The sequence below is a fragment of the Siphateles boraxobius genome, unplaced genomic scaffold (genome assembly GCF_051911475.1).
Source record: "Siphateles boraxobius isolate OS27281-9 unplaced genomic scaffold, OSU_SipBor_1 6, whole genome shotgun sequence".
In the NCBI taxonomy this organism is placed as follows: domain Eukaryota; kingdom Metazoa; phylum Chordata; class Actinopteri; order Cypriniformes; family Leuciscidae; genus Siphateles; species Siphateles boraxobius.
This window is the reverse complement of record NW_027509186.1, coordinates 36629280-36649823: the sequence shown is the minus strand read 5'-3', so window position 1 is coordinate 36649823 and position 20544 is coordinate 36629280. Positions and strand designations below refer to the sequence as shown.

The 20544-nt window shown below is 37.6% G+C and overlaps 1 protein-coding gene across 3 annotated transcripts; it reads left to right on the top strand.

The window, feature by feature from the left end:
* The first annotated feature begins 80 nt into the window (after positions 1-80).
* Positions 81-20200, top strand: numa1 (nuclear mitotic apparatus protein 1). Of its 3 annotated transcripts, none has more exons than XM_077207102.1 (24): positions 81-146; positions 614-663; positions 1133-1218; positions 1310-1389; positions 1812-1897; positions 3230-3301; positions 3437-3527; positions 3835-3982; positions 4754-4890; positions 4968-5079; positions 7695-7812; positions 7899-8039; positions 8149-8262; positions 8609-13054; positions 13200-13409; positions 13512-13675; positions 13758-14043; positions 14569-14764; positions 15736-15872; positions 15948-16289; positions 16422-16508; positions 17732-17962; positions 19108-19137; positions 19599-20200. In XM_077207102.1, the coding sequence occupies exons 2-23, from the start codon at positions 622-624 to the stop codon at positions 19117-19119; spliced, it is 7338 nt and encodes a 2445-aa protein (XP_077063217.1). In that variant the 5' UTR covers positions 81-146; positions 614-621; the 3' UTR covers positions 19120-19137; positions 19599-20200. The 3 variants fall into 3 exon arrangements, with proteins under 3 accessions (XP_077063217.1, XP_077063218.1, XP_077063216.1); XM_077207103.1 differs by having other exon boundaries at positions 19108-19147; positions 19599-19796; XM_077207101.1 differs by lacking the exon at positions 19108-19137.
* Positions 20201-20544: the final 344 nt, after the last annotated feature.

The window sequence follows — 20544 nt, the reverse complement described above, 5'->3', positions numbered from 1 at the left end:
CGCTTTCATAGGCTACATTGATTTGCGTCATCACGTGATGACCAATAGCTGTTCAGAAATAGTTTGACGTTGTGAGTTTTGAATTTGAAAATGTTTCAGTGAAGGATTCGATGTGCGTCTTTGCTTCGACTTAACCCGAAATCACGGTAAAATATATTTTAATATATACGTATATTTAGCTTTTTGGTTGATTTATGAGGACAGTATTTCTGCCACGATCGATGTGCTGTTTAAACATTGGAAATGTAAGCGGGGCAAAACGCTGAAGAGTAAATAAAAACAAAGCAAACACTTAACTTACTGGTTAAGTTAAACATAATTAAAGTGTAATGCTAATTGTATTTGTGTTTAATAGCACTGCATGTCATATTAAGGTTGTTTATGTGCACTAAAGTTTACGGATATCATAGGTTTGAGTTTTGTTTATTATGATTAAAATAATCAAATGTCATGCTATATCCTTGAAGAAATGTTATCTTTGTTATGTTATAGTATCTGTTATACAGAAGTAGATTTAACAACATAACGAAAGTGTAAACATCAAGCCCGCACAGTATGTAATCTGTATGACATCTTGCTGGTTTAATTACAACGGATTTCAAATGTTTTAAAGAGTCCACCATGAAGTTCAATAGGACCAAGGCGGGACCACTTTTCATATGGGTAAGTTAAAACAGTTCTCTTATTTTAATGCATTTTGGCACAAACACACAAATGTGTTCCTTTTGGATTTCATACAGAATTATAAGTAATAGTTTTGCTTAAATTATTTAAGAATATTTTAGGTAAATAAATAAATAAAAACTCACAAAGTATTGCTTAAATTCTACTGCGTGTCATCCACAGATGTACAGAACTTACATATATGTATATAATTTTGGTTTCTTTACTCAAGAAATAATTGGGAGAATAATGACAGACAGCAACATAGTGTCTGTCAGCCCAGATCCGGGGCCACATGTGGATTTCACGCATACCAGATGTGAGCCGACACTATGTTGATGTCTGGGTAGTTATTTGAATTTATTGTCATGTTTAACGTTTTAATGTCTGTTTTATAGTTTTAACAACTAAAATGTTTCCTCTGTAAAGTGTCAAGAGATCTTAATATTGACCGTTGTCCTTTTGACAGATGAATGCCATGTTTCCTGAGAAGCCAATCTGGGAGTTCGTTCATATGAGAGATGGGGTCCGACTTCTGGAGATCTTCGGCAAACTGTGAGTTGTCATTTTGAGATGGTCATATGAAAATGCCATGATAACTTGCAACGTAATTTGCCTCTGACTAATGCATCATCCATTACTGTAGAAACGGGGAGGATAACATTGAGGTTTTAAAGACTTTATCCCTGGATGAGAAATTGAAAATCATCTTCAGTGATTTGCATGGTGAGTTTCAAATCTGTGCTCGTGTCTTTCTTTTTACATTTTCATGCTTGTACCACATCTGTAGTTTTAGTTAATTTTTCATAGACGTTATGAAATTACTGAGAAACATTTTTGAAGTAGTGACATTATGCTCTATTGCCAGTATTTGTGTCAAAATGTTGGTTAACGCAGAACATACTTTTACTTGTCACAATATAAAATATAGTGGTTGTGGCACGGCACTTACATTAAAAGTAACTTGGGCTGTTTAAATTTTGAAATCTCAACATCACTCAAAATTATGTACGTAATGTTTGCCAGATTGTTGTGCACAAATGTTTTTTAATTTATTTAAAAATATATATTTTTTTTTCAAGCATTTTTTGCATTTAGAATATAAGGTAAGAAGAACTTGTTTAAAACTTTCTCTTTTCCATATACAGATAAATATGACCTCACCAAAAGACAAAGTTTCCTCATCTTACAGAAAATCAACCAAGGGATTGACCTGGAGCTTCAGCTTGCCAAGGTATTTGTGCTCTAAATCAGGAGGTTTCAAAAACTAAACGAATTATAAATAATAAAGACCATTAAAATTTATATTAAAACAAATATTAGATATTGATTAAAATATGATCTAATAAAATGTAATTAAAGTAAACAATTACAATTAGATTATGATAAATACTGAATCTAACAATACTGTACTATAGTGTGTAGAAGAAAAGACCTAATAAAATGTTACTTAAAATGTCCCTATTATGTCATTTTTAAAGGCTCATAATTTCAATATGTTTACATGCATCCAAGTTTAAAAAAAACACGTTATTCTCATAATATAGATTGTACATCACTTCATTTCTCAAAGAGTCTGAAAATGGTTTGTTTGAAGATTCAGTCTCTAAACTCCTCCTATGTGAGCCTGCTCTGCTCTGATTGGTCAGATGGCTCAGTCTGTTGTGATTGGTCTACCGCTTGCAGCACATGTCGGAAAACGAAACGGCCATCACCATATCAGAATTTTAGCTCCGGATCTTCCTCAGCACTTATATACACAGTGATACAAACAGTCACGATGGTGTCTGTTTTATTGTATCAATTCCTGCGGGAGTCCTCAATCTTTAAAGTGTATCAAAGTGGATTCGCAGCGCAGAAAACAGCGTTTTCTCGACATGTCGATAGCACGAAACAAACTACAGTCTCAGCTACAGCTAAAGTATTTGAGGGTGGGGCAAAGTACACATTTTTCACAGGCAGCCAATGAAGACCATAGGCTGGAATTATGCAAATTTGTTACATAGTGTGTTTCATAGGTTTGTAACAGGAAGTGAGAGTGGAATTATTGACCAGTCGTTTCAGGCAGTTCAGAATCGATTTTTTTCTTTTAGAAGACAATAACTTTAACTGTTGTGCACTTTGATATTTAAAACTTTGCCGAGACATTTTACATTCACAAATTATATTATTCACTGCATTAAAGAGCATATTAGGGGCACTTTAAATTTTAGGATGGGGCCCCTTGCATGAGAATGATTATAGGTCTGTAGCAGTTAAAATATTGAAATATTTTATGAATATTATCATAGTGGTTTGCATAACAAAAAATAAATGTAGCTATAATGTACTCACTTTTGATGATATTTTAAAAGTTCATTATTTTGTTTATTGGGTGTAATAGAATAAGTTAACATGTTTTAATGTCCATTATAGTAGATCCTCTATTCCCAGTCTGTCTGAAACAAACTGATTTATACAAAGCCCCTCCTGAAAATTATAGATGGAAGACATGTAAAGTAATTTCGGGGTGAACTGTTCCTTTAATGATATACAGGTTAAATGTTGTGTATTTATTTGTGCACAGGTGATGCTTCTGCTTTGTTACTGCAGTTTTAGAAAGGGCAACCTATTACCCTTGGATTCAAGAACAGAGTTGGTGAGTCTTTAACTTCGCTTTCCACAGCTCTATATCTAGTGCTACTGCAATACATATCGAATGTTCTGGCTCATTTTGAAATTGTCACTCTTTAACGTTCTTATGTGTGTTTCTTTCTCTGTCCGTCTGTGTCAGCCGGAGATTACATCCATGTTTCGTTTTGTTAAAGTTGATCTTGATGGTTTGTCGTTAGACGAAGGCTTAGATCAGTTTCTAGACCAAGAGCGTAAGTAGCCACGTGATCACGTGTTTTCACACATTTTCATTATTCAGCATTATTGACTGTGCATCAGTGTTTTCAAAAGAGATATGGATAATGCTTAAGTAAATGAAGGCAAGGCACTACATTGGGCTATTTGGGTTTTCATATGCATATCTAATTAGATAATGCCTAATTTGCATTCTTAAACATTTCTGATAACCTGTAATAGAAAAAAAGTGATCACTCTTAATGTTGTGATCATTCAACTGAAAAAGTATAGTGATATCTGTAATATTTACACCAAAAGTAATCTTTGCTCATCTGTCTCTAGCTGTTACGAACGTTGTGAACTCCAGCGGTGGGAGCAGCGGCAGCTCATTATTGTACACTGACGATGCGTCTCCGTTCCTCGGCCGGTTACAACGGCTTCCCAGAGTTCAGTTCCAAGAGCTTCACACAGTGGCTTCCAGCTCCGACAGGTCAGTGCGTTTTGTGCTGATCCCATGGAGAAGGACAAAGCGGCTCCTTGACTATAACAATCCAAAATGTTAAATGAGTCACAGCTTTAGAAAGTTATAGCTGTATTATCAGTGATGCTAACAAGTAAGGAAGTACTCATTGAAAATACTTTTTTTTTTACAATGAAAACAATAAGTTAAAGTTTTATGAAATGTTCAGTACAAGTTAGTCTCAATCAACACATTTGTGGCATCATTTTTTATTTCCTTTTTTTTTTTTTTTTTTACCTCCCATGATAACATGGTTTTATTGTGAAAAATGGCTCACTAACCGTATCTATGCAAATTAAATACAATTGTACAACTTTTTCGCCATGACAGCACAATGCCATATATCCAAAAACCCTAAAACGACTATAAAAATTCGTTTACAGCTCAAAAAATTTACATATTTTAAAAGAAGAATTTATGTAAGTGATTTTAGAAATGTAAACATTTCATTTTCTGATTTTAAAACCTCCAAAAATGGGTCCCATTCACTTCCTTTTTAAGAAAATGAGGAACGAGTCAACTATTTTATGTGGTATAAACATTACACTACAAAAATGTCGTAGATTAAGCTTCACTCATTGACAGAATAGTTCTTTAAGCATCAAATGTGTACTGATTTGTTGCTTCGCAGCATTTCCCTTTCATAAAAATATAGCTTGATGTTGGAAACTTATAGATTTGGAAATTATAATTTACTGAATGATAAATGCCCACTAATACCCATGCATCCCTGATCTCCAGCTCTCCAGTGCCAAATGTAATGACCACACCACATTTCCAGTTGAAGAGACTCCGGAAAGAATTGGCACATGAGGGAGACGTGAGAGACGAACTGGAGAAAGAACTGATTGATCAGATCAACATCATCTCAGAAAAAGGTATACTATATGCAGTCTGGAGTGAATGAAGTAAACCGGTGTGAATTTGGTTGAATTTCTGTCTCTTGTGCGCACAGAGGGTCTGATTGTCCAGCTGCAGCACAGGGTGGACCGAATGCTGAGAGAACAACGAGAACTGGAGACAGACCATAAAGCTGCTCTTCTGGAGCTGCAGGAGAAGAACGAGAGGTGAGACGCAAGAAGGGGAAGGTGGACTATGGCCCTGTTTACACCTGGTATTAAGAGGTGTTTTTGTCGATCGGAGCACAAGTAGATGAGGGAGACGCATTCACGTTTACACCTGGTGTTTTAATCCGTCACTTTTGTCCTTTTTCGACCACTTCTGTCCTGATTTATTCGAGGGGAGCGTCTATGGGCGGGTAAATGTATGGGCTTTTCAGATCTTTCGATTTAATGGATGATATAAGCTCACGCAATTTACAAAGAAAAACGCGAGCTGAGACGACGGAAAAACACACGGAGAGCATCAGCTTTCGTTTCTGCTCTGATAGATGCAAGATCTCGCTATGCGTTAGTGTGTTACAAATCAGGAATGGTGAGAGAACATTGTGCTTGATACGTTTTTTGTCGGCTGGAGACAAAAGTTGGTTTATAAACAAAGTTTAAACCCCGTCTGGCTAGCGCTCTTCACATAATGTTTACGAGTCACGGCAGTAGGCATAGAGTAGGCGTCTTTTGTGGCTGTTTGAACGTGTTCCACCACATGAGCGTTTACATCACGAAAGCAATCTGATGCAAGTCGAATGCGTTTTCAACTACCTCTGGAAGTGATGGATAGGGGACAAGCTCAAAACATTTCAGACCCCGTTTACACCTGTATTTAGCATCATCCATTTGTATTCCGATTGACAAAAATGCTTCTTAATACCAGATAGGGGCTGCCCGGTAGAACCAAAATCGTATATCATGATATGAGTTATTTTATTTCACGATCACAATCACAGATGATATAGTTATTTTTGCTTTAAGGTTTTTATGATATCAATTTGATACCATTGAAATTTCATAATTCGTGTCACCATTTTCAATATCATTTAAACTAATACTTGCCTAAAAAAAACTTTCACGCTTACTGTAAACAGTGATAAAAACAAACTAATTACAAGCATATAGGAAAACAAACTACAATTGAACATATTAGAGATGCTCCGATCAGCATTTTTGGGGCCGATCACCGATTACCGATCACCAAAATCATGATCTGCCGATTGCCGATCACTGCCGATCACAGAATGGCAGGGGAATGGGAATCTTTTATCTATAATCTAGCAGAGTTTGCACCATTTGTAGAAATGTGTTTATTTAATTTTATTTAGAAAATGAGATGTCTTAAGGCTACTGTAGGCCAGCTTTCCCAAATAAGGCAGAGTAACATTAAATTATTCCAAACAAAGAGTAATGTACAACTTGTTACACCAAAACTGGCTACTGATAAAAGGACAAAACTATGGCAAGTTTTTTTCTGTTATTATTATGAACGTCTGATGTAGTTGAGCAGAATGCTCTTTTATGAAGTTACTTCATTAAAGGACATATTTAATGAGATTATGCCTGAAAAGGTTTTGGATTTTTAAAAATATATATTGAATAAAATGACTTGTTTATATTTGTTTTGTTTTATTGTATTTATATGATATTTGTATAATTGAATTTTTGCCATGAAAATAGCTTTGAATGCTGACATGGCATTAAATAAAATAATCTGAATCTGATGTAGTTGAGGAACCAACTACGTCAGATCAAAAAAAAAAAACACCACCACCACTTTTGAAACATCTCGCGGCACGAATGCACCAATACAAATAAATAAAAACATCTCCAGTTAACTCAGAGCATTCATTTTGTTCATTTGTTAAATAAGAGGCGATCTAGCGCTGAAATGTTTTTTTTTTTATCAAGTGCTCAAAGTGCTCGTTGCCGCAGCGATCAGTGGCGCAGATACCGCGTTCTGTTGTGGCTCGCGCGGTGCACGGTCTTCACTCGGACGCGGGCTTCAATCCGTTGGGAGACTCCCTATTAGTTCCGGTGAAGGAGAACTCATGTTGCCACTGCCAAGCTCCACTCTGCTGTTGTGTGCCCATGCGCCACGCATGCATGTGGGAAAAAGTCACGCGAGTAATTTACGTCACGTGATCGGCTTTTTTGATCGGCGCTTTTGGGGTTCGCCGATCAATCTATTTTTAGCCAATATCGGCCAATCATGATCGGCGTCCGATCAATCGGAGCATCCCTAGAACATATACACAAGGGAAATAGGCCTACTGAAAAAAACTTCAAGCACTAGAAATACTAAATAAATTGAAAAGTAATCAAATGTAATAAAACACTGCAAATCATTCACTGTGTAAATTAAATATACATTTATTATTAAAATTACAAAAGTGATTCAGTGAAGAGCAGTGAGATTTTCTATTTTTTGTTTGATTAACATTAATAACGGCACAAGGTTAATTAGGCCGCTGTTACTTTAAGGCCGACTGCACAGATCTAACTTACTCGTGCGTTTTCTCAACTGTTTACGTTCATTCAAGTCTTAAAGGACTGTGTTTACTTGCAAAGACAAGTCACTTTGGCACACAAGTATGTGTATTTTCTACTGGTTAATCGTGTCTATCAGTATATCGCCAACCCCTAATTTCAGGTGTAAACAGGCCGTAAGCATGTGTGTATTGGCTAAAAAAGGTTAATAAATGCTATGAAATATATTCCTAGTTCATGTTAGTTAATGCATTAGTTAATTCTAAGAAATACAACTTGTTGTAAAGCTGTTTTTTCTTGTACAGTCTTCTCCACAGAGTGCACGAAGTTGTGAAGCAGTGCCATGATTTAAAATCTGAAAACTCTCAGAAGGACAAGAAGATTGATGAACTAACAGAGGAGAACCAAACTTTCGCTGCTCAGGTGTGATACTTTTATTTTCCCCCCTTCCTTTCTGTCTTTTGCTAACCTCTTTAAAACTAATTTCTTTCTCACACTGGACTCATCAGGTGCGAAACACATTCGCTCAGCTGGCGAGAGCTGAGGAGGAAGTTACCAAACTCACGTTGGCTCATGAATCATCACTGGCTGAGTGGAGGAGCAGAAAGGAGTTTCTCGAGCACGAGTTGAACGAGGCCGTCACACACAGGGTAGATCATTTCAATTAAATGAATCATGTTGTGTTCCTTTGCTTTGTACTCTCCCTAAATGGTATTTATTAATCTGTATTGTTTTCATCCTCCTGTTCTCCTCGTTCAGGAGTGTCTGAGTGAGCAAGTGCAGATCCTTCAGGGAAAGATCTCCGTTCTGGAGGATGAACTCTGTAAAGCTCAGTCTCAAGAGAGAGGAGAGGTTTTGGGACCCATCATGGAGGTGAGATAATCTGTTTTTCTGTCATAATACTGTTTACACAGGGTTATATTTTGTTTTCTGATGAAAAGAATCTTATAATTTGGTCAGTATGTCTAAAATGTTATGTTCAACAACACTTGCAAACATTGCAATTTTTTAATTATTTATCAGGATGATACACAACATTATCTTTAATCTAAAATAATCAGGGTTAATCAGAGTCTAAATCTCATTTCATGTTCTTTCAGGTCATGCATTGACTGTTAAAAAGAAAATATTACAAAAACTATTTAGCTCTTACTGAGCTGAAAACATCTTCATAGCATTGATCAATGTTGACAATTTTTTTTCTCTTTGTTTTTCTCAGTGGGAAAAGCTTAAACAGGAGCTGGCAGATCTGACTCTTAAACTTGCTGAGCTTCAAGACACTATTTCCCGTCTTGAGAAGGAGAAGACTGAAGTTGAGGATTTGCTGGCTGAGGAGAGATCCTCTTTTGAAAAGGAAACCAGAAGACTACAGATGGTTGTGTTCGATCTGGAGCAGTCTGTCAACAGCATCCGTTTGGAGAGAGAAACACTGGAGGAGGCTTTACGGAGTCAGAAAGAAATGCTCACTGCGCAGATATCAGCTCTGGAAAGTGATGTTTCTCGTTTGCAGCAAGTGGAAGTGCAGCTGACAGCGGAGATCAAAATCTCTGCGGACCTTCGCCAGCAGAGAGAAGAACTGGAGGGGAAGGTTGTTTCTTTAGACAAGATGGTTCATGCTTTGCATGCTGAGATCCAGGGTTTGGAAGCGGAGAGAGCATCACAGCAGGACACCCTGAATGCCCTGATTGTTGAGTTGCAAAACGCCAAAAATACAATTCAGGAATATGAGAAGAAGCTGGAGGAGCATCAAAAAGTGATAGCAGAGAATGATTCCTTGAAAAAGGAGGCATGCACATTGCAGCAGGAGCTTGATGAGCATCTGCAGGCCATCGGAGACCTTCAGGGGCAAATAAATGTTCTCAGACAGGAGAAAACTGAAGGAGAGAACCAGGTAAGTCAAGCTTTGGCCAAAATCGAAAGCCTCCAAACTCACATTCTGGAACTGTCAGATAAGATTTCCCTAAAAGATGAAGAAATCAGAAATCTAAGGAACGAGTATGACTCTGTTGACCATGAGCTGAAGCTTGTGAAGGAACAATATATTGAAATAAACAACTTGATCAAATCAGATCGCAAAGAGCATGAGGAGACTGTTAAAAAACTTCAGCAAGAGCTTCACTCTGCTTCTTCAGCCGCATCAGAAAAACAAGAGGAAATTCTGGTTCTGTCAGCAGAAGTAACCTCTCTTAAAGAGCAGATCTGCCGTTACAGTGAAAATGAAGTGCAGAAACAACAAGAAATGTCTGTTTTAGAGACCAAACACAACGTGTTGCAGGAAAACCTGACCTCTCTTCTGAACCAGCTGGCTGAGGCAACAGCTACAGCTTCACATAAAGATTCTGAGATTCTCTTGCTTCAAAATGAGATTCACCAACGAGAAAGCCTTAGAAAAAATGCTCAGGAGCTTGAGACTGCCAAGCGTGAGGAACTTGAGAGAACAGTGAGTGAACTTCAAGCTAAAATCCTACAAGTCTCCACTCTTGCCTCTGAGAGAGACGCTCAAGTAATTTCTCTTCAAGATAAGATGAAAGATCAAGAATTGAGGGCCAAACAGGCTGAAGATCATCTCCGCAGAGAGCTAGAGGAGAAGGTTGGCAACCTACAAGGAGAATTAGATGCGGTCAATCGTTGTGCTGCAGACAAAGACAATCAGCTGGGGTCTTTAGATCAAAAGCTGAAAGAGATGGAAGGGCTTTTCCTTCAAAAGGAGAAAGATGTCCTGGAGATGCATCAGGCAAAGGAGGATCTGGAAAAGAGGCTTGTTGATGAGAAACAACAACTGGAGGGGAACCAGCAGAAATGGGAGATGGTGATTAAGGAAAGAGACCACCTGTCAACTGAAGTAACATCTCTCAGTGATAAAATCTACAGTTACCAGGAAACTGAAGTGCAGAAGCAACAAGAGATTTCTGTTTTAGAGGTAGAATGCAACCAGTTGAAAGAAAAAATGACTGCCCTTGAGAAGAAGTTAGTAGAGGAGACAACTACAGCTTCACATAAAAATTCGGAGCTTCAATTGCTTCAAAATGAGCTTCAACAACAAGAGAGCATTAGAGAAACGACTCAAGAGCTTGAGACTGCCAAGCGTGAGGAACTTGAGAGAGCAGTGAGTGAACTTCAAGCTAAAATCCTTCAAGTCTCCACTCTTGCCTCTGAGAGAGAGGGTTATCTTCAAAACGAGTTGAAGGAGCAATTGAGGGCCAAACAGTCTGAAGATCATCTCCGCAGAGAGCTAGAGGAGAAAGTTGGCAACCTACAAGGAGAATTAGATGCGGTCAATCATTGTGCTTCAGACAAAGACAATCAGCTGGGGTCTTTAGATCAAAAGCTGAAAGAGATGGAAGGGCTTTTCCTTCAAAAGGAGAAAGATGTCCTGGAGATGCATCAGGCAAAGGAGGATCTGGAAAAGAGGCTTGTTGATGAGAAACAACAACTGGAGGCGTACCAGCAGAAATGGGAGATGGTGATTAAGGAAAGAGACCACCTGTCAACTGAAGTATCATTTCTCAGTGATAAAATCTACAGTTACAAGGACACTGAAGTGCAGAAGCAACAAGAGATTTATGTTTTAGAGGTAGAATGCAACCAGTTAAAAGAAAAAATGACTGCCCTTGAGAAGAAGTTAGTAGAGGAGACAACTACAGCTTCACATAAAAATTCGGAGCTTCAATTGCTTCAAAATGAGCTTCAACAACAAGAGAGCATTAGAGAAAAGACTCAAGAGCTTGAGACTGCCAAGCGTGAGGAACTTGAGAGAACAGTAAGTGAACTTCAAGCTAAAATCCTTCAAGTCTCCACTCTTGCCTCTGAGAGAGAGGCTTCTCTTCAAAACGAGTTGAAGGAGCAAATGAGGGCCAAACAGTCTGAAGATGATCTCCGCAGAGAGCTAGAGGAGAAAGTTTGCAACCTACAAGGAGAACTAGATGAGGTCAAATGTTGTGCTGCAGACAAAGACAATCAGCTGGGGTCTTTAGATCAAAAGCTGAAAGAGATGGAAGGGCGTTTCCTTCAAAAGGAGAAAGATGTCCTGGAGATGCATCAGGCAAAGGAGGATCTGGAGAAGAGGGTTCATGAGCTTGATGTTGAGAAACAACAACAACTGGAGGAGTACCAGCAGAAATGGGAGATGGCGATAAAGGACAGAGACCACCTGTCAACTGAATTAACCTCTCTCAATGATAAAATCCACAGTTACCAGGGCACTGAAGTGCAGAAGCAACAAGAGATTTATGTTTTAGAGGTAGAATGCAAGCAGTTAAAAGAAAACATGGCTGCCCTGGAGAAGAAGTTAGAAGAGGAGACAACTACAGCTTCACATAAAAATTCGGAGCTTCTCTTGCTTCAAAATGAGCTTCACCAACAAGAGAGCATTAGAAAAAAGGCTGCAGAGCTTGAGACTACCAAGCGTGAGGAACTTGAGAGAACAGTGAGTGAACTTCAAGCTAAAATCCTAGAGGTTTCCACTATTGCCTCTGAGAGAGAGGCTTCTCTTCAAAATGAGTTGAAGGATCAATTGAGGACCAAACAGTCTGAAGATGATCTCCGCAGTCAGCTAGAGGAGAAGGCAGAAACCCTTCAGCGACAATTAGAAACTGCCAGTCATGACGTCACAAACAAAGACCAACTTCTGCAGACTTCGGACCAGAAGCTGAATCAGATGGAACTGCTGTGCCAACAAAAGGAGAAATATGTCCTTGATATGCATCGGATAAAGGAGGACTTAGAGAAGAGGATTGATGAGCTTGTTGTTGAGAAACAACAACTGGAGGGGAACCAGCAGAATTTGGAGATGGTGAGGAAAGAAAGAGAGCATCTGTCAACTGAAGTAACATCTCTCAATGATAAAATTTGCAGTTACCAGGAAAGTGAAGTGCAGAAGCAACATGAGATGTCTGTTTTAGAGGGTAAACACAACACATTAATTGAGAACTTGGCTGCTCTTAAGACGCAAGTGGCAGAGCTGACAACTGCAGCTTCTCAGAAGGAATCTGAGTATCTGTTGCTTCAAAAGGAGTCTTGCGAACAAGAGAAACTTCGAGAAAAGGCTTGGAAGCTTGAGAAGGATGTAAGTGAACTTCAGGCTAAAATACAAGAGGTCTCCACTCTCGCCTCTGAGAGGGAAGCTCAAATAAGTTCTCTTCAAAATGAAATGAATGATCAACAATTAAGGGCCAAACAGTCTGAAGATGATCTCCGCAGAACACTTGAAGAGAAGGTTGAAACACTACAGAGACAACTAGACACTGCCTGTTGTGAGGTCACTGACAAAAAACATCTTTTGGAGTCTTTGGATCAAAAGCTGAGGCAGACGGAAGTGATGTGCCTACAAAAGGAAAAAGATATCATTGAGATGTATCAGGCAAAGGAGGAACTGGAAAAGAGAATTGTTGAGCTTTATGTCGACAAACATGAACTGGATGGCTACCAGCAGAATTTGGAGATGCTGAGGCAAGAAATGAGCCATTTGACTTCTCTCAACCAGTCTCTCCAGAGGAAGTGTGACGCCTCCCAGAAGATTCGAGCTGAGCTGGAGTTGAAGGTTGAGGAGGAAACCATTTCCGTCCTTGCTCTTAAAAAGGCTTCCCGACAATGGGAGGAACAGAATCAGGAACTTCTGGAACAGCTGAAGACAAAGTCGGAAGCAGTAGAGCACTACAAATCACAGGTCTGTGTTGAGTTAGATCTTGCTATGTTTCTTTCATGCATTTTGTTGTTTTGAAGAATTCTCATTGCACAACTGAATTACTCCAGTTTGACGTCACCTGCCCTTATTTGAAAAACTAAATGGCTGTCTTATGGTTCTTCCTCAGGTGGAGAAAGCCAAGAATCACTACAACGATAAAAAGCAGCTGCTGATGGAGGCTCAGGAACTGAACAAAAATTTCGAGCAATCACTTGAGGCCAGTAAGAGTGAAGTTAAAGCTCTGGAGATGGAACTGAAGCTAGCACGCATGGAGCTAGACCAGGCAAACGCCAAAGAGAAGAATCTTGCGGCCAAAGTGAAAACCTTGGAGGCACAAGTTAGTTAAAATTCTTTGTTTCGATAATGTGAAAAAGAAACAAGTTTTAAAATGTATGAGTTTCCTGTTGAATTTCATGATTGATTGTGTGTTGGTCTTCAGGTTGACTTTGCTGATAGGCAACTGCGAGAGCATAGAAAGATGACTGGTGTCATTGAGGACTTGAGACATAAAGAAAGTCAGTACATCAGAGTCCCAGAGAAACGTCAGGACACTAGCACCGACAGCTTGGAGTTTGAGCTGAACGATTCACTCAACCCTGACCGGTAGCTAAACCAGCACAATTGTACAGGTTTCTCACACAGTATTCCAGGTAACTCATGCAGTGTCATTGTCGTCTTTTCCCAGTCGTTCAGCAGTACCGGGTGAATCCAGCACTCCGCTAGTACGCAGTTCTGAGCGCTTGGCTGCTAAACGCCGTGCCTTGGGGACCGAATCCCTGGAGACTCTCTACTTCACGCCAATGGGTCAGCAAGGCAACAAGCGTAAAGCAGATCACAACGATGCCTTTGAACGCAAACTAGAGTCCAGCATCACTTCCATTGGCGATCTTGTGGTTGACTCTGCAAAGAAGTTGACAGCTTCGGCTCGCAGGCGACGTACTACACAAGTTATCAACATCACACTTGCTAAGGTAGGAAATGCATAAATGTCTTCTTGCTTTCTACACTTCATTGGGTTAAAAAGAAAAGTTTAAGTTGGCTATTCGCAAAGTTAGTTCCACCTTCAACATTAAAGATCCAATCAGTAAAATCACTGTCAGGTCTTTACATAAAACTTCGACTGGACCAACAGGATACATATATACAGCTTTTAGTATAAATTGCTCCCGGTTAGGGCTGCACGTGCATTGGTTGGACCAACCTGAAATATCCACTTTTTTAAATTCTATTTGTGCCCAAGAAACAGCATTTATGAGACGTTTTACGTCAGATGTTATTGCTGGTTTTAAATGTTATTCAGTTGTAAGTTTGGCAAGCAGATTTCGCTATATCCACATACAAGAGAATAGATAGCTGTACTTGCATGACTGAAAAAACCTTCCCAAGATGGCCAGCTGATTTGCCTTTAAATAGACATCGACTAGTAATATTACTCTTTATGGCTTCTTGGGTTGCAAAAGTTATAAAGAGTTTTTTTTTTATTCTTTCCTGTTTAGAAAACACCAGGAAGCGCTGAAGGTGAGGATTCGTTTTCTAGTCTGCACTCTGCCCGGTCTCAGCCCAACTTGGCAATCCATCACTCACGACCGATCTCCATGGACCTATCAGAGGAAAGTTTTTCTAAAGCAGACACCCTTCAAAATCTGCCTGGATATCGCAGAAGTACCGTGCATACCATCGCCCCATCAAGAGGTAAAATTGTGTACTTAGACCTCGTTGCTTTTAGTTACTTTGCACAATATTTTAGATTAGGGCTGCACGATTAATCAAAATAAAATAAAATTTGCGATATGGCCTAATGAAATTATCAAATTGCATTGAAATGTATGTGCTGCGCGTTTCAGAGTGAATGAGTGTTCACTGTGTTCATTTACACGTGAGCAGCTCACTGTGTTTTCACTGGCTCAGAGAGGTTTGGTTAAAAGTATCTCCACACAAACTCATCTCTGCATATCTGCTATGAGTTTGGGTTGTTTATAACATGCATTTGGGAACACAACATGCGCCGACCATCTTCTCATGCTTGTAATGAGAAGTGCTTATAAACTGGCTTTAAAGACTTTATGGAATACGTTTGATGGTTTAATGTTTGAAAAAAGACTGTAATTTTATAAATATTAATACTGTAATTTTGCAGTTGTAATGTAAAATAAAATTACTATTATATTTCATTAAGTACTCGTTTTTTATTTTAATATTACAAAAGTAATATTTCTTATTTTGCTTATTTTTTGAAAATTAATCAATAATAAAATATATTTTATAGTCATTAACATTTAATTGTTCTGTTCTTGAATTATTAATTGTATAATTTATCACATTCTAAAGCACAACTTTTATAATAAAAATTGCTGTACCGTAAAATAAAATAATTATATTTTTTATTAAGTACTCTTTACACTGAAACGTTACAATAATAATATTTTATTTTTATAAATTGTGTTAATGATATATAATACAATAATTTGTTATTATTGTCATATTGATATATAATACATTTTTGGCCAAATTGTGCCACTCTAAAAAGAAGCACAGTCAACCTGGAGTTTTTTTTATTGCGTTTTAAATCTGTCATTTTTTTTATCAGGGAAACTACCAATTTGCACCACCAAATCATGCAGTCATGGATAAGTAAACTATAACTTATTTTGTGTGTTGTGTAGCCACCAGTACGTTCTGTATCGGAGCGGAGAATGAACCTGAACATGCTTCTGATGATTGGATGCGAATCGCCGAATTGCAGGCACGAAACAAAGTCTGTCTGCCTCACCTGAAGAGCAGCTACCCGCTGGAGTCCAGGGTAAGCTTGAATGGTTAGCTTTAGCTGCATTGTTTGTATAAAACTAGAATCAAATGTATTGTTCTGCCTCCATAGCCCAGTCTGGGACCCTCGTTCACCGTAACTGACGATGACCTGCGCATGGGTGACCCGGATGAGACGATCCGACGTGCTTCCGTGGCTCCGGGTCAAATACTAGAGACCCTAAACTCTCGCCGCTTCTCCCTTGCGCCCGGAGCAAGTTCGACCAGGGGTCCTGCGCTCTCCCAGCCTCAGCGCGCCACCATGTTGCCGGGTCAGATCCGTTCCAGCACTGCTGCTCACCGGGGCTCTCAGCTCACAAAAACAAGCTCACATCTGCGTGCTTCCGAAAATAAACGCAGCCCGTTGGCTCAAAAACGCCCTGGATCACAACTGCAAGCCCCAGACACACCTGAGGTATGAGAGATCGATATGGAGGGGCAAATGGCAAGTGGCAATCCCACTTGATAAATGTTTAAGAATTTTTTTTGGATAAGAAACCTTACTAAAATGCAAAGCTGTCAGTTACAGATTTTGTTGTTTCCACAGGCGAAGAAATTGGCAAGTTGCTTCCCACGGCCAATGACACCTAAAAGCAGGTTCGGCAACAGTCAAAACAGACCTCCAAACTCTCCGGTGAAGTACTTTTGTTAAACACCTGGTTGTTACTAACCTAGACTTTATTTGAGGACAAAATTGCTGTTAAATATCTCTAGAATTTAGCTAAATAGCTATTTGGACACACTGCTACTAGTGGTTTATTAAGTAGCTAAAGTAGTTTGTGTTTTTAATTTCCAAAAATAAAATTTGAAGCTTTCTTTTATTTCCAAAATTAAAATTTGAAGCTTTCTTTTAGAGTTTGTGGTTGGCGTTATTACAATCAGCTTTATTTAAAAACAATAGGAATACATTAGGCCAACTTTGAAAGATAATTTGCCATGTGTTCCCTTAAAACGGGTTTTTAAAACGGTTGTATAATCTATGGACTTTAATTTTTGTAGTAATTGATGTGTGTAATTTTGTGTCATAGAGCAAAATGAGGAAGTATATTATATTTCAGACCTATACAGTAGTGAAAAATGCACAAAAAAATACAGAAGTGGCCTAAAGTGATGTCTGGAGGGTAGATTTGTTTTTAATTACCCTACAAGTTTGATTAAACCAAAATATGAGCAACATATTTTATGTTTTAAATATGAGGGAAAAACAAAACACTAAACTTGCCAATTATTTGGCAAAAATCTACAGCTAGAGGTTTTATTTTACTATGCAAATAAGAAAACATACACTTACTTTATCATAGTGAGTTATTTGATATTTCATTGGTCCTCGTGTTTTCGCATGTTTGTATGACAGCCTGGCCTAAAGTAATATCCGCACAATCTGGCATGTTTCACTGTTATCACAAATACATACAACTGACTCAAAGTGAAACATGCAATATGCGTGTGTGCAATATAAAAAAAAAAATTATATATATATAAAAAAAAATTTTGATAGTCAATTTTCCTAGGCTGAACATTTACTTTTTGCCACTACTGTATATAATAAAGACCCAACACCTCAAATAGTAGCATTTTAGAGCATAAATAATGTAAATAATTTTGATTATTACATAATACGCCTTGTACGAAAATAAAGTTGCATTGATTATGCAATATTATGTCTCTTTGTAATATTATTACATTAGTGCTATTCTACTCATTAAAAACTGAAACGTGTCCCTCACAAATGCTAAATGTTTTTTGGTTCTCAGCTGTTTGGAAGCATATTGGATGTCCTCATATAGATGGCTAGGTAAAGTGGTTTGTTTCATACAGTACTAATATTTCTGTTTACTGTCACTCTTTCATCTGTAGGCCGAGCGAAGGCAATCTGTGGTGTTCACTGTTGTAAACACCCCGAAGAACAGCGGTCGAGGTGACAGCAGGCTTCAGCGCGGCCTCAACAAGCTGCGGAACAGCGCCCGCAAGTCTCCCGGCGTGGCCAGTCGTGCCCTGCGTTCAGCCATGAGCGCCAGGTCTCCCCTGGACTCCACTCTCAGAAAGTCTCCCAGAAACAAGTCCCCCAAATCCTCCAACGCCAAAAAGGTACAATAAACACTTCTGTTTAAGAAAACGCTCTCTCTGTAGACATGAACACAAGACCATGTAGTTCTTATCTGGTATGAGGATCCAGGGCACATGGTAAATTAGTGTAGTGAAAAATAGATTTTCCGTTGCTGCCGAAACAGTTTTAGAAGAGCAAAATAATTGACCGAAACGATTGTTTAATTGATGGTACGTGTCTTTCCTGCACATGAATATGCTAGGTTGGCAATATTGATTTCTCAGTTTTAATGGATTTTCATTTTGATCAACTGCAAACAGCACAGATTAAAAGATCTTGCTTCATGTGTGTGGGAAATCTTTACTAAACATGATGTAATGTAGCGCAATAATCACAGTAAGCTTTGTGCTTAGTTACTTTTGATATGAAACAGTCTGTTGTTACAAATTCTGTCAATTTTCTAAACTAAATTCAAACAATAAACAGATCATCTCTTTACTACTAGTTATAGCACCAAATAAACATGAGTGAACATCAGAAGTTATGTTGAAAGATACAGTACAACTTATTTAAATTAGTATCTCTTACTAAACTAGTATCATGTTTCATGCAATCGCAGAATCAGTGTTTTAACTGCGCAAAGATGTCAACAAAACAGCTTGTAAACCGCTTGTCATGTTATGTTTTTTTTACCTCAGAAAAACTATTCAATGTTCAAAATGTTTTAGTTGGCTAGAAAAAAATATCTGGAGAGGAGAATTTTAATAATTATATGCACTATTACATATATTTTTACTTGACAGATTTTCAGACGTACATTAAAAAAAACAGGTTAAGAATTATTTTTTTATTGCAATCGTTTAATGTTTACATTTCAACAATGAATTGGAGTACAGATGAAATTATATAATTAAAAAGCTTAAGCTTTAAGTTTTATTTAAATAATGCAACTGCAACTTTTAGTGTTGATTATTAAATAAATGTGATTAATTGGTTATTCAATAAACTTTATTTCAGGTTTCTGTTTTTGTCTAAATGAAAATGTTAATCACTGTTTTGGTAGAAAATAACTTTCGGTGCATCACTAAATATAATGCATAGGAAAGTATGTTTTATTTCTTTAAATTCCAGTAGTAATGTTTAGAAATTGCAGGTGTGTTGAAGTACTTGCTGTGTGTCTGTTTAGGGAATCCAGTGAGTAGCTGAGCTGATTTAAGTATGTAACTGTATGTGTCGACTGTAATCACTCCTTTAAACCTGTGGGCTTATTCACTCTCGCTCTTCTGTTCATGTGCTAAAATTCATGTACACTGTGGCTTCGGGAGTTTGGTGGCCGGTGTGACCATTTTATGTCATGAAATTTAGCAGAATGGTTTAAATAGTAATTCCGATTTTTAGTTAATTATGTAAATGCATGACTTTACATGTCATTTTAATTTTTAATTAGTTTTTAACTTACTTTTGAACAAATTATGGTGGTGGTGTCACTGTTTTTCTGATCATGTCACCTGATGTTGGTGTTATTCAGTTACTCTCCATCCAGATCTATTCTACACAACTAGTGTCTCACTTTCAAAATGTCATTTGTTCTCATTTTTCAATTGCAATTTCTATATTGAACTCTCATATGGATTTGAATGCATTTTCTGACACCTCTTTCTCTCTCTTTCTCCACAGACGAGGTTCAGGATTAAGGTGTAACTTGAGGATTCAACGCATGCCAATGATTCCCTTTTCTTATATTTTCTCTTTGCAAATAAATTATTTTTCACTATGGGATGCAGTGATCTTAATTACTGTCCTGTTTATGTAATTGTTTTTTTGTGTATATTTAAATATATTCCTTTTTCTTTATAATAAAATATTTCTATCAAATCATTGACTGTTTAGTCAGCCATTGCTAAATAGCAGTGTAAGAATGTGGCAAAGCCTCTTTTGAAAGGAAATATACATTAGGAGTGTTTGGAGAGTCTGTTTGGAAACAGTTATTTTGCAATTCTGTGTTGTACAATGATTAAGAAATGGTTTAATACAGTTTTTTTAAAGCTACAATGAAACAATCAAGTTTACTAAAGACTTAATGAGCTTATATAAATGTGCAATGTTAAAAAAAATTGATTGTGCAATATTTGTGTAAAAAACAGTTTGGATTTTAAACTCAGCTTGTTAAACAATTATGACTGCAGAAATGTTCCATATTAGAAATATAAAAAAATATTACACTTCTGACTGCATTAAATCTTCAAAAAATAAAATAATTAACACCATGTTCAGCAAAAGGTATTTCTCCCTGTTGTGATTGTCCCCTAGGACTGGATTCACAATCTAAATTTATGGAAAGTGTCAGTTGCCATGTGTTTTCATATGTGGTCAGATACCTGTAAAACTCCAGTTTTAATAAAGAAGCTCTTGATTCTCGGAGGATTGCGTTCAAACCTGACGATAACAAATCATTGAATATGAACAAGTCAGCCACACATATCAGCTGTTTTAAATGTGCAATTTCTCTTATTTGATGATTTTTTATTATTTTAAAGAATGCAACTTTATTTGGAAGGTTATAATATTAGAAACAACATTTAGTGTAAGAAATTCAAACTTACAACTTTAAACATTTAAGCAT